The sequence below is a fragment of the Barbatula barbatula genome (genome assembly GCF_947034865.1).
Source record: "Barbatula barbatula genome assembly, chromosome: 18".
Classification (NCBI taxonomy): domain Eukaryota; kingdom Metazoa; phylum Chordata; class Actinopteri; order Cypriniformes; family Nemacheilidae; genus Barbatula; species Barbatula barbatula.
In genome coordinates this window covers 2,220,583-2,233,284 of record NC_136781.1, presented here as the reverse complement: position 1 = coordinate 2,233,284, position 12,702 = coordinate 2,220,583, and the positions used below count along the sequence as shown (strand labels likewise).

Below are 12,702 nucleotides of genomic sequence, written 5' to 3'. Positions count from 1 at the left end.
ACGTTAATTATGTCCTCTTAAAAGTTATAATGCAAAATTACCGAAAAACGCTTTTTTTAACAGTCAAATAAATTATATTATTAAGCATAATTTGAAAATGTTCGCTGGTATTATCCAGTAGTTATTATAACTATTAATGTACTAATATTCATGTTCATATTTTTCAAGAATATTATTAAATTGTCAAATTTGAATGTGGCCGGTGAGCTAATAGACCAAGAGATGGCGCTGTTTCCCCGACGTCTGGGTTGTGTAAGGTGAGCTTTTACAGGTGAGAAACAGCACATACCCAGACCTGTACAGTACATACCCCGAATCACGTTATTTTTATGTATGCGAGATAAACAGTCAATAAAGTGCATTAAATGAAAAGTGATAAGTTGTACGAGCGACCTCGTCTTATTTCTCACTTGGCATGTGTATTCTCAAGAAAGTACATGCAAAACACAGTCACACCGTGAAGATGTTACGAGATATTGCTCAGACACCCACCCCAGCCTTTAGATATCAAACTTTTGTGTGACAGAAACACTCCGAAGTCCCAGAGCAACCCCTGCATCCAGCCAGATCCAGATCTCTCTCTCTCTCTCTCTCTCTCTCTCTCTCTCTCTCTCTCTCTCTCTCTCTCTCTCTCTCTCTCTCTCTCTCTCTCTGCAGTCCTGTGGTTTCTCTGAACTTACACTGACTGATGTAAATGTGATCAGCTCTACCCACGACCACTAACCTCCTAGGAAATCTCTGCAGAAATCTACATCCAGGGTTCAGGTAAGGTGTGTGCAAAACTCTTTATTAGGTCGAAGTTGAAATTGAAATGCAGTTTATTTTTTTTTACTTTCTTTCATATAAATGTTCATTATGTAAATTGTATTGTATAGAGACCACTCTTCTACCTTTAATATTGAATGTTCATCTTACTGATTTAACACAAAGTAAATGTACTATAAAAGCTATTTCCACATACAAGTTTAGACTTATATGAGGTTTAAAATAACGTTTCACTCATATAATAAATTCATCTGGATGAATCGTGGTTTTCATTAAGAAATGCTTTTCTTTGCTAGAGGCTGTTTGTGGAAAATCCAAGTGCCTGTTATATCTGTTTTCCATCTCTCATTCTCCAGCCATGCTGAGAGGGGGATTATGGAATATGATGGTTGCTATGGTGCTGTGGGGTGACTGGCTGCCCCCCTGTCTTGGCCAGACCACCTCACCCTCTCAGGATGGAAAAATAAAGGTCCGTCTGGCTGGATACCCTCGCAAGCACAATGAAGGGAGAGTGGAAGTGTTTTACGACGGAGAGTGGGGAACTATCTGCGATGATGACTTCACCTTGACCAACGCTCATATTCTGTGTCGCCATCTAGGGTTCGTGGAGGCAACAAGCTGGTCGCACAATGCCAAGTACGGACCGGGCACTGGTAAGTAGCTTACCACAAATTACTCTGATATGTTATTATATTACATCATTGGAATTTGGAGACATGCTTTAGGGCTTACCAGCCTTTTCGATGAGAAAGCCTTTTTGTGATATAGCCGATATCATATGTGTTCCTGCAGGTAAAATCTGGCTGGACAATGTCATATGTGGAGGCTCAGAAAAAAGCATTGAGAAATGTGTGTCCCGGGGCTGGGGGAACAGTGATTGTACTCACCAGGAGGATGCCGGCGTGGTCTGTAAGGACGAGAGGCTTCCGGGTTTCACAGACTCCAACATCATTGAGGTATACGATTTGTTATAACGGATTTGAGCATAACCTTGTTGTTCACAAAGAAAACTTAGTTGACCAGCATGTTTTTTTTGCTGATGCTAGTTGACCAAAGACAGTGTTGAAAACCCAAAACATCTGCCGGTGACCAGACACGTGCAGAAGAGTGATTGCTCAGTTTGTTAGCTCGCATCTGGAAAGCAGACAGCAGACAGTTAGACAAACATCTGGCGGCCTCTGGAGTCTGAGCTTCACAACACCAGATCTGACAGAGTTCACTGGAATGTTGTAAATGACAGTTTGAGTCCAAACCAGTGAGAGTCTTTCCCAAGAAACTCTGAAATGATCTTAATTGGTTTGAAGAATGCAGTTTGTTTGTCACTGGAAGTTGTGTTGAGATGTCAGAGATCTGATTCACTAATGCAGACTTACACATAACACAAACACACAAGCGTACAAAAGACAACAGCCGGATCTTGCATCTCAGGCGGTGCTCAGCACCAGAATCACGTGTTTCTATTCTTTCTGATTGGACCTAGACGCTTAGTCTGAATTTTGTATGTGTTTTCATCCTGCACACGCGAGCACAGTGTTCCACACATTTTTATTTTATTTAGTAAGATTCTGGGATTAAACATTACGTTTTTATTCTATTTTAACATTTTAGGGAGGCGCTTTTTCTACACCGCATTCAGAGGTGCGAAAAGGACACTGTAATAAAGTTCGTAAGAAGGGAAGGAAGGAGGCGGGAACCGGCGAACATTCAAATAAAACTTTAATTAAATAAACAATAAACACTGAACAATCCGGCAGCCACCTCGCGGTAGACTGCCGGCCATAAAACATACACAAACTAAACACAGTTTCGGGCCCGGTCCTCTCTCGTCAACAGTCCTGCCGAACATCCATTTAAGCTCCCAATCTCCTCCGTGATAAGATGCGGGACCGGTGCGCGCACAGCTGATTGCACTTATCACTCACGCCACCGGCCCCGCGTCACGGCTCTCGTCCCGCCTTCCTCACCACAGACACACTGTACCTAAATATACCATAAAAGTGGCTCTTATGACTTGTGCAGGTTAACCTATGACGTTTGCTAAAATAAATAAATAAATGTTATCCCCATGAATGAAAGTTAGAAATAAGGGACTTTTATAAAGTGATCTTTACATTTTTATTTTATTTATTTATATACATTTTTGAAATAACATAAATAGTCCAAAACGGCACAAATGTGGAGTTAAAATGTTAATAAAAGAGTAAAATTACATTTGGTATAAAAACATTTTTGTTACAAAATTACATATTGGCTGGAGACCCGAAAGACCATGCGTGTACACCCCAAACGAAGACAGCATAAGGGTTCAATCTTTTGATAAGTTGTATTGCAGAAGTAGTTTTTGTGGACTGTGCAAAGAAAAAATCATTTGGAAGTGCTTGTGTAAATAATGAAGAGAATTTGTGCTTTAGCCAAAGTTGAACGAAAGTGTGGTCTGATGCTCTGGAGACCCAAAACCATCGTGTTCTTGCCGAGCAGAAGTCAAAGAGGCCAAAACCTTCAATACAAACAACTGCAGTCGTGTCTGAATGAAGTGATTAGTAAAACCAAGTGTATATGTGAGATGTATTTCTGTCATCAGTATGTGTTACTGTTTGCATGTTATAGATGCAAGTGGATGAAAACAGACTGGAAAAGATTCGTCTGCGTCCCCTCTCAGGTGTCCATTCGGGCCGCATGCCCGTGACAGAGGGACTGATAGAGGTCAAGTTTAAAGGAGGATGGGGTCACATATGCAACACTGGCTGGACCATCAAAAACACTCGGGTGGTGTGTGGCATGATGGGATTCCCTTTACACAAGACTATGGCAGGGACACCTCACAGGTGAGCATGTGTTTCAAAGGTCAAGGGTCAAACAGGTCGTAGTACTTTACTATCATTTATGACCTAACTCGTTTATTTGTGTAAACGGAAAAATGTTACTATGTCATCTTTTGAAAAATGAATAGCATTTGGTTTTATAGTTTGTTTTTTAATATAGAAACAACAAAACAGAAACATAATTCCGTAGTAAAGAGGTTATAGCTTAGAATTCCTCTAATTTGTCCAGCTGACGGTCTACCCTCCAAAAGATTCTTCATCTCTCGGATCTGGAACATTTTGAACATTTGGGGAAGTGATTTATTTATTATATTGGAATATTCCAAAGTAGCGTATATCGTTTTCATTATTGCGACTTTATATACACCGTAAAAGAACTCAGTGTGTGTTCGGACAGTCAAGAAGATGGAAAACTTTGCGATTTATGTCCGTCGTCCAATGAATCATTGCATATCATCATACACTTCCCATGCTGTTGCCAAAAAGGCACAGCTTTCATAAGAGTGCTGTTATGAAACCTAGCTGTGCATATGAGCACATTCACTTGAATCCTGAGGATATATAACCTGTCAGAGAATAATCCATTACTGTAGACCTCCAGATATGCTGCACATGGTTATATCGCTGCTGTTGTCCATTTTAAACATGGAATGTTATTTAATCCCTGCCATCCGTATATCAGTTTATATTCATTGTCATAAATATGATGAGTGATTATCTGCCGCATGCGGCCCTGGGCTGAAGGCCAATGTGTTTCACTGTGTAAGATATATTTTAGCTTTATATGTGTGTCAGTGAAAACCGTCTTGTACCAGAATATTGTCATGTGATTTGTTCTTATAGTAAATGTAATTAGTTGTAATTTAATTAGATTAGATTAGATTAGATTCAACTTTATTGTCATTACACATATACAAGTACAGTGTAACGAAATGTAGTTAAGGTCTAACCAGAAGTGCAGTTAGCAAGTGCAGGATATACAGTTAGAATAAATACAGAATACAATGCTGAATTTAATGCTTGTAAAGTCCATTAAAGTCCACCAAGGACAATAACTAACAAAAAACTTTTGAGCTTTTTTAAGGAACAAGATTTTGTGTAGCTTCCCTCCTCCATCTGTGTCAGAGTCATTATTCACATGTGAGCTCAGACACACTTTTAAATTCACAGCAGATGGTGAAATGTAAGCAGTCTGCGGCAGGACACAAGAATCACGCCAAGATCTGATCAGTCACGTGTATTCTGGAATGGTGTCCCTAAAAACGAAGAACATTTTAAACAAATAGACTCAGAAGTGAACAGCTTAGCAAGCAGACAGAGAGGCATTTTATTTACACATATTGCCACGATAATAAAGTCTGGCAGCTGACTAAACAGAAGAAATCTTCAGTGGATGAGAAATCTGTCATTTATCCGTTCCACTGCCTGTATGTGGTTATAAGATACAGCATAATTTATTGAAATAAAAAGTGTAAATACTGCACTTCATATTTGTAATGATGACAGGGTTTTGCTATGGCTAGATGCTGTACATTACTGTGGAAACTGCTTGCCCTGCATGTTTAGAAAATGCATGTGATCATCAGAGAAATGGAAAAAAATGTATCCCAGAATTGTAAATCCCTACCATCACACACAAACCAACAAGTATTTGGATTCTTAAGTCACAAAATGTGTCATTGCAACTTCAATTTTCTTTCAAATAAACTTCAGTTGGATATTGGTGGCACTGTAGTGACCCAACGATTCCAACTAAAGATTTACATCTTTAAAGTAATAAAGTATTTTATTAAAGATGCGTAAACTTTTTATGAATGTTGCATAGTTTGGAGTAAAAACTATAGCTCAGCTTTCCGAACCATCTAAAAACGCTCGGCAAAAAAAAACAATTCATCACATGTTAATATAAAGACATGGCTCAGGGCAATGATTACTAAGATACCACAAGCGTATCAATAACAGATGTGTGATTTATGTTTTCTATGCATTTTCTGTGTTTTAGAATAAACCCATATTCTCTGATGGTTTGCCATTCTGCCAAATACTTCTTAAATGTTTAGTATTTTGTCATATTTTGTAGCATACACCTTACATTTCCAAGGTTTAGTATAACCTGAGGGGACTTTAAAAGCAAGTATTGTACAAACATGTCCACTATCACTTTTTGCCACTATTATGGATCATATACATATGCCATGTTTTACATATCTGTTGGGTGATTATAGATTTAATTCTCTTTTCTTTATAGAAAAGGTTTCTGTAGACACATACACATGTGAGAGGAAATCATCTCAGTGGAGTAAAATTACTTCATACCAGAGTTCTCGTGTTTGTGTCATCGCCTGTGCGGGAGTCTGGAACATGATATAAATCAAACGAACCAACGTAAATGCGTGGCCTTTCATAAAGCGAACCCTGCAGAGAGAATTCTACAGTGCCAGACAGAGCAAAGGAATAAACTTCCAAACTATGATTGCTGATGAGAGGTCTAATAATAAAACAGGCAAAGCATTCTCACCTACATTGAAGGAGGGAGCTTTACTTTATCTAGGGACCAAAATATTATTTTTATTGTTTACTGCTACCAAACACTGCTTGGCATCTTATGTGAATCAATGTGTCTGCTTTGAAACAATATGTATTGTAAACATTATTACGATAAAATATTAACAAAATGTACAGGTTTATTTGCTCTAAAGCTGTTTTAGTGGTCTTGGCAATGGACTGTGTGCTCAGCTAGCCACTTATGTGGTGCAAGGTGATGGAATGTATGAAATGTGTAGACAGTGCAGTCCAAAAGTCTGAGACCGCATTACAAACCTGCCATTCAAAACTAAATTGAAATATACAAAATGTTGAAGATGATGCACTTCCAGGCTACTCATTTTTTTACAATCAAGCGTAGCGTCAGTTCTGGGCAGGTCACGCCGGTCAAGCTTGCATCAGCCGATCACATCGGATGCAGCAAATCAACGTTAACCAATAGTCATACAACACATGCTAGACTGCGTCCTATTTAAGTTGCTTTCTTTGTTCCTTATCGGCTGCTTAATCCCCGGACTCAAAACCCACCTCCATCCCCAACTCCTCCATATCTGCGTGGTATCTGTCGGATCATTTTTATTAAATCTTGTTACGCATCGTGAACTGTTCTTGTTCCCCAGGTGTGGGAACATGTAACGTTTTTGCTGAGCTCCAGCTCTATCCATGCAAGGCTTAAATATTTAAGATATTGTTTAAATATTTGACGACAGTAGTCCTGACAGAATAGATTGTGTAATGTTTCAACAGAAGCTTTAGACCCCACTGTATATGTTTTGATGTATTGTGTTTCTCTTTAGTCCTCGGGCTGTGTACAGAATCCATTCTGTGTCCTGCACAGGAAATGAGGCTCATCTTTCAGCGTGTACTATGGAGTTCGGTAAGATGAACTCTAGCGCCCCCTGTCCCAGTGGTGGTCCTGCTGCAGTCAGCTGTGTGCCCGGACCTCTGTTCACACCGAGCAGATCACGCAGGGGCAAGCTCAATTCAACGGTGAACCCTTCAAATCTAATATCTAAGAAAATCTGATCTGTCAGAAGGGAAACTTACTATTATAGGAATATTTCACCCAAACATTAAGGTTTTCTCATAATTGACCATCATGCCATCCCAGCCATTATGAGAACACTGACCATGCATCCACTTAATACAGTATACAGTACCACATTTTTATATACATATTTGCTCACTGATCTAATCTGAAACCATCTCGTTTAGGATTTGGTAAATATCAACAACAACAAAAAATGTGTGATGTACCTGATGACTGTCGTTCCTCATTCTTCAGTCTACGGTGCGTCTGAAGGGCGGAGCAAAAGCTGGTGAAGGTCGTGTCGAGGTCCTGAAGGAAACCGAATGGGGTACGGTCTGTGATGACCACTGGAACCTGCAGTCTGCCAGCGTGGTGTGTAGAGAACTTGGCTTTGGCACAGCTAAAGAGGCCCTGACCGGAGCACGAATGGGCCAGGGTTTGTGTCGTCCTCATGATTAATTGACCTGAACCACTGTATTTAGTTCCAGAATGTTGTGGTGTGTCCCATTGCAAAGATGTTTTGATCTATTGTCCGCAGGCATGGGTCCCATCTACATGAACGAGGTTCAGTGTCATGGAGATGAGAAAAGCTTGTTGGATTGTCCTCATAAGAGCATCGCTGCTGGAGACTGCAAGCACATGGAGGACGCATCTGTCGTCTGCAACATTCCCTACATGGGCTACGAGAAAACGGTCAGATACGTATGATGAGTTGTAGAAATCCTTTTGGATGGACTATCGCTTTAAACGCAATGCAGTGGGAAATTGAATACGTCATCCAAGTTTTTCTTCTAATGCTTTCACCTGCCTGCCATGTGAACCATCACAGATCCGCCTGACAGGGGGGAGAACCCATCTGGAGGGGAGGGTGGAGCTCCTACACTCCGGGGGTAGCGGGGTGAGGGATTGGGGGCTGATCTGTGGGGATGGATGGACATCTCGGGAGGCCATGGTAGTGTGCAGACAGCTGGGGCTGGGACACGCCAGCAGCGGCCTGAGAGTAAGACATACACATATTCCACATACAAACGCAAACCAACACATTTTCACCATCATATTTCTTTGAATCTCAGCTGATTATAGCAATGGGTTTTCTTCCATTCAGGAAACGTGGTACTGGGACAGCGGTAATGTGACAGAGATGGTGCTGAGTGGTGTGAAATGCAAAGGAGATGAAATGACTTTAACCGACTGTCAACATCATTCTACGGTCAGCTGCAAGAGAGCAGGAACCGAGTTTTCTGCCGGCGTCATTTGCACAGACAGTAAGTCTCATCAAACCGAGTCTCTCAACATCCTTTCGAATGTATTTAAAGACTCAATGTGATCTTGTCTCCTACAATCGCTAGCGGCATCTGACCTGGTCCTGAACGCCCCATTGGTGGAGCAGACGGTTTACATCGAGGACCGCCCCCTGCACCTGCTGTACTGCGCGGCTGAGGAGAACTGTCTTACCCAATCGGCAGCCAACGCCAATTGGCCGTATGGTCAGCGTCGCCTGCTCCGTTTCTCCTCACAGATCCACAACATCGGCAAAGCTGACTTCCGGCCGCGTCTCGGTCGACACTCGTGGGTCTGGCATGAGTGTCACAGGTAAGCTTCCACTGTTGCTGGTTTTACAGCTTCTGCATGTTGGATATATAAGAGCTTGACAGCATTACAACTTAATTATGCTGTATATTATGTAATATTGCACAGAGAGACAACGGCTTGGTTAACACAGACGAGAAAGTTTTTAAAAGGGTGTTTTAAGGATGCGTGTGCACACATGGCGTCTGTTCGTCATGGTTTTCGCATTTTACAACACAAAGCACATGTGCAGAGAAAGAACGTTGACCAATCTTTACTTGTGAATAACTTAAATGAAATGACAGATAAGCTCTACATTTTAGCCATTTAGCAAACAATCAATAATTCAATGGTAAATCAATTTACAAAAGTAAGGAATACAACAGAGACATTAATCCTAGGAGGACAACTTTTATATATAATTTTTAAAGTCATACATGAAAGAAGGCTGAGGACATGTTTTTAAGGGTGGAAATAAAATGAAAATACTTTCATTTGGTACTCACATTCAAGTCTTTTTAAACATGCATGACATTTTGCAGAACAAAAGAGAAGATATTTTGAAGAACGTTTGTAAGCAAATAACACTGACCTCCATTGTATGGACACAAAACCACAGAGATATTTCTCAAAAGTTTTGAATCACACAAGGGTAAATAATATGACAGAATCTTTCTTTTTGGGGGCCCTGTCTCTTTAATTAAAGTGTGTTTTCAAGCATAGTAATACTATAAGTGTTCTAGCAGTCTCTGATGAGAAAACCTGATGTGTGCTGGAGGACACACACAAGTGAGTCTGAGGCCAGCGGCTGCTGTTTACAGTTCCTTCCAACAATCATTCTCTTCTGGAAGGATTTTTTCACATTTTACTCTATGAAATGACAGATTTATAGGTCGCAGTACCTAGACAGGAATTATATGTACTAAAACCAGGCATTTAGATATCAGATGTTACATCTAGGGCCGGTTGCATAAACTGCTTAGACCTTCTTCAAGTCTGGTCATAACTTATTTCAAGTAAAACCAATACGTCCTAACTAACTTTTAGTCAGTGAGACGAGTTGTTAAGACGCAGTGGTCATTTTTATGCAACTGGACCCTAATACTGTAGGTTTAAAGTCAACATGCAATCAAAACTCATTAATAAATGACCTACAATTGTATTAATGTTTCACACGATGACTTTAAATCTTGTACTTTGTTTTTAATGATATATGAAAACACTTTATTTCCAGGCACTATCACAGTATGGATATCTTCACCTATTATGACCTGCTGTCTCTAAATGGGACCAAAGTGGCTGATGGACACAAGGCTAGCTTCTGTCTGGAAGACACCCAGTGCCATGAGGGTAAGACTGAGGTCAAAGGTCAGATGTGAGATCTGCATTAAAGCTGCCGATTTTCAGCGGTTTCTGCCAATCTCATATTAATCTTGAGTAGTATTGTATACTTCGTATCCTTGAAGAGTATTTGGTTTGATCACATATAAAAGATAGATACAACTGTACGAAAAATACGACCTCCTGGGGGTGTGCGAGGAACTAAATCACAAGCACACAATACATCAGCGCAATACATTAACCCTGCATAACTATCGATTCACTATAAGTTATGCACGTACGTGCCGATTGCCAACAAAACACAGACATATGACTTAGTTTCACTTACCGCGTGCGGTTCGCGTGCGGTTCACGTGCGGCATCGTTTAGCACTGGGACCGCTGTTCCATCTATCAGTTTCAAACCATCTGCAAATCCGGCGTTTTTGTCCATGTTAAGCATGAGAAGCCAGCACGTTTAACATTGTAAATAAGTCAGAATGCATGAAACACCATTGCATGGCCCCTTTAAAATATTCTGATAGCTATACAGATGACTTACAGGAACAGTTCACCCAAAATGTGTTATCTGATCCATCACATTATACAAATACATATGATGTTCTTTCATCTGAAAGCATGTTCAGCAGACGATCACACTTTTGTTTTAAATGTGTCATCTGTTGTAGATTAGGTATCAACCAAATAAAACACAGTTTCCTGTTGCAGGTGTTTCAAAACGATATGAATGTGCTAACTTTGGAGAGCAGGGAATCACGGTGGGCTGTTGGGACTTGTACAGACATGACATTGACTGCCAGTGGATCGACATCACGGATGTCAACCCGGGACACTACATACTACAGGTGCTCAGTTTTTAAGTCAAGTGTTGAATGGCAGAAACGGTAGCTGAAAAGTATGCTTTCAAATAGAGTAAAATAGTCTTTGGTATTGCTGTGCTAAGTTACATCACCAGGCTTGGGTCCCGTAGGACCCCATTGTCTGGGTTTTTCATTCAGCACAGGTCAGACAGACCTCGTAAAACTGTTGAAGTTCTGCCCTCTAGTGGTGATTTGACACAGTGCCCCAGCTTTGGTTTAGTCCAGGAATGCAGAAACAGTAATAGGATTTGGTTTGATGTATTATTTTACTGGAAAAGAGCTCTTGCAGGTTAGGATTGACGAAGAAGTGTTCAGAAAGCGTACTTTATAGTAGCCTAACACTTTTCTGGTGCTTTTTGGAATGGCATTATTTGAAATTATTATAAAAAAATGCACTACAAAGAAAATGAATGGCACGAATTGATCATTTTCCTCCACGTTACAGTAATGAAAATGATATTTTTCTGTGCTGGACGGGGTAAGAAATATGCTGTCTTGATACAAGCAATACATTTTTTGTTTTTCTCTCACTTAGGTGATAATAAACCCCAACTTTGAGGTAGCTGAGAGTGACTTTACCAACAACGCCATGCGGTGCAACTGCAAATACGACGGCAACCGTGTCTGGTTGCATCAATGTCATCTGGGTGAGACACTTGACCCTTCAGATTAACAATGAATTGATATGATTTGAAACATTTTAACTCGGCACATAATGAAACATTCCTTTAAAATGACTGACCTAGTTGTTGGTTTGCCATTTAAACATTTGTTTGTGTTTCCAGGCGACTCATTTAGTGAGGAGGCTGAGAAACAGTTTGAGCATTATCCTGGCCAGCTTAACAACAAGATCTCATAACATCATTCTTCAAACAGCGAACCCAGAGAACTGCAAGAACCACAATGATCTGAACTGAGACATAATTAAGATGTATTACTGTTGATCTCATTCAGATCTGATGCTACTGTGGTTACAGAGTTTACTTTTACATTAGGTCATTGACAAACAGCATTAAGATGTAGTCAAGGGCTTCAGAGACAGAACAGAGCCGTGACTGTGGCCTGAGCCTTTGACTGTAAATACAAGTGGTTGGTTAGAGAAGGACCGTGGCTGTACACTTCCTCTTTTATTAAGTCTGAACTTTAAAGAAATAAAAGATGGTTGACATGAAACATTTCATTCTGTGAGATTAAAAGATAGGTATACACATTTATTCATTCAGCAGAGGTTTCAATCCAAAGCAACACTACGTTTTCAACGTTTTGCACAAAGCATTAGGGAAATCTAAGAAACCTTTGAAAAGATGTTTTTGCAGGTTTCTCTACACAAGACACTACACTTTTTATATGTAACATGTATTAAGAGTTAACTGTTCTTTTTTAAATCATGTTTTTGTCTTGATTTTAATTGTAACGCACAATAAAAACATTTGTAAAAAGAGAGTTCGGCTTTTGGATCCAAACTATTCAGGCATGTTTAAATCGCAGAATCTGAAATTGTTTGCCCCAACAGGAGTCCCCTTAATTTTGTTATACTTTACCCTCCCATGGTTTATAAAACACAATCTTCTCCTCGTCTAAAGATCTTAAATAGTAAAAATAGGAATAAATATTCATAAAAGAAAAAACACACCAATTTGAACACGTCGTCTGCCAAATCTGAATTAAAGGAAGCCAGTTATCTTCAGAAATGAGTTAAGTCAAGAGGTGCGCAGTCCTGTGTCATCATGCGGTTTAAATCAAAGCCAAACAGCTTTTGTCCAAACAGACTA

At 40.0% G+C, this 12,702-nt stretch overlaps 1 protein-coding gene across 1 annotated transcript; it reads left to right on the top strand.

Annotated features, from left to right (window-relative positions):
- Window positions 1-655: 655 nt before the first annotated feature.
- loxl3a (lysyl oxidase-like 3a) lies at window positions 656-12,460 on the top strand. The gene is made up of 14 exons (XM_079480146.1): window positions 656-765; window positions 1,122-1,418; window positions 1,558-1,721; window positions 3,373-3,590; window positions 6,929-7,121; window positions 7,417-7,597; window positions 7,700-7,854; window positions 7,991-8,161; window positions 8,267-8,426; window positions 8,511-8,754; window positions 9,965-10,080; window positions 10,779-10,915; window positions 11,466-11,577; window positions 11,716-12,460. The coding sequence occupies exons 2-14, from the start codon at window positions 1,124-1,126 to the stop codon at window positions 11,787-11,789; spliced, it is 2,220 nt and encodes a 739-aa protein (XP_079336272.1). The 5' UTR covers window positions 656-765; window positions 1,122-1,123; the 3' UTR covers window positions 11,790-12,460.
- Window positions 12,461-12,702: the final 242 nt, after the last annotated feature.

Coding starts and splice junctions, on each gene's coding strand:
- loxl3a (XM_079480146.1), top strand. CDS start 1,124: ATGCTGAGAGGGGGATTATGGAATATGATGGTTGCTATGGTGCTGTGG. Junction 8,755..9,964: donor GTCTGGCATGAGTGTCACAG/GTAAGCTTCCAC, acceptor CTTTATTTCCAG/GCACTATCACAGTATGGATA. Junction 11,578..11,715: donor GTTGCATCAATGTCATCTGG/GTGAGACACTTG, acceptor TTGTGTTTCCAG/GCGACTCATTTAGTGAGGAG.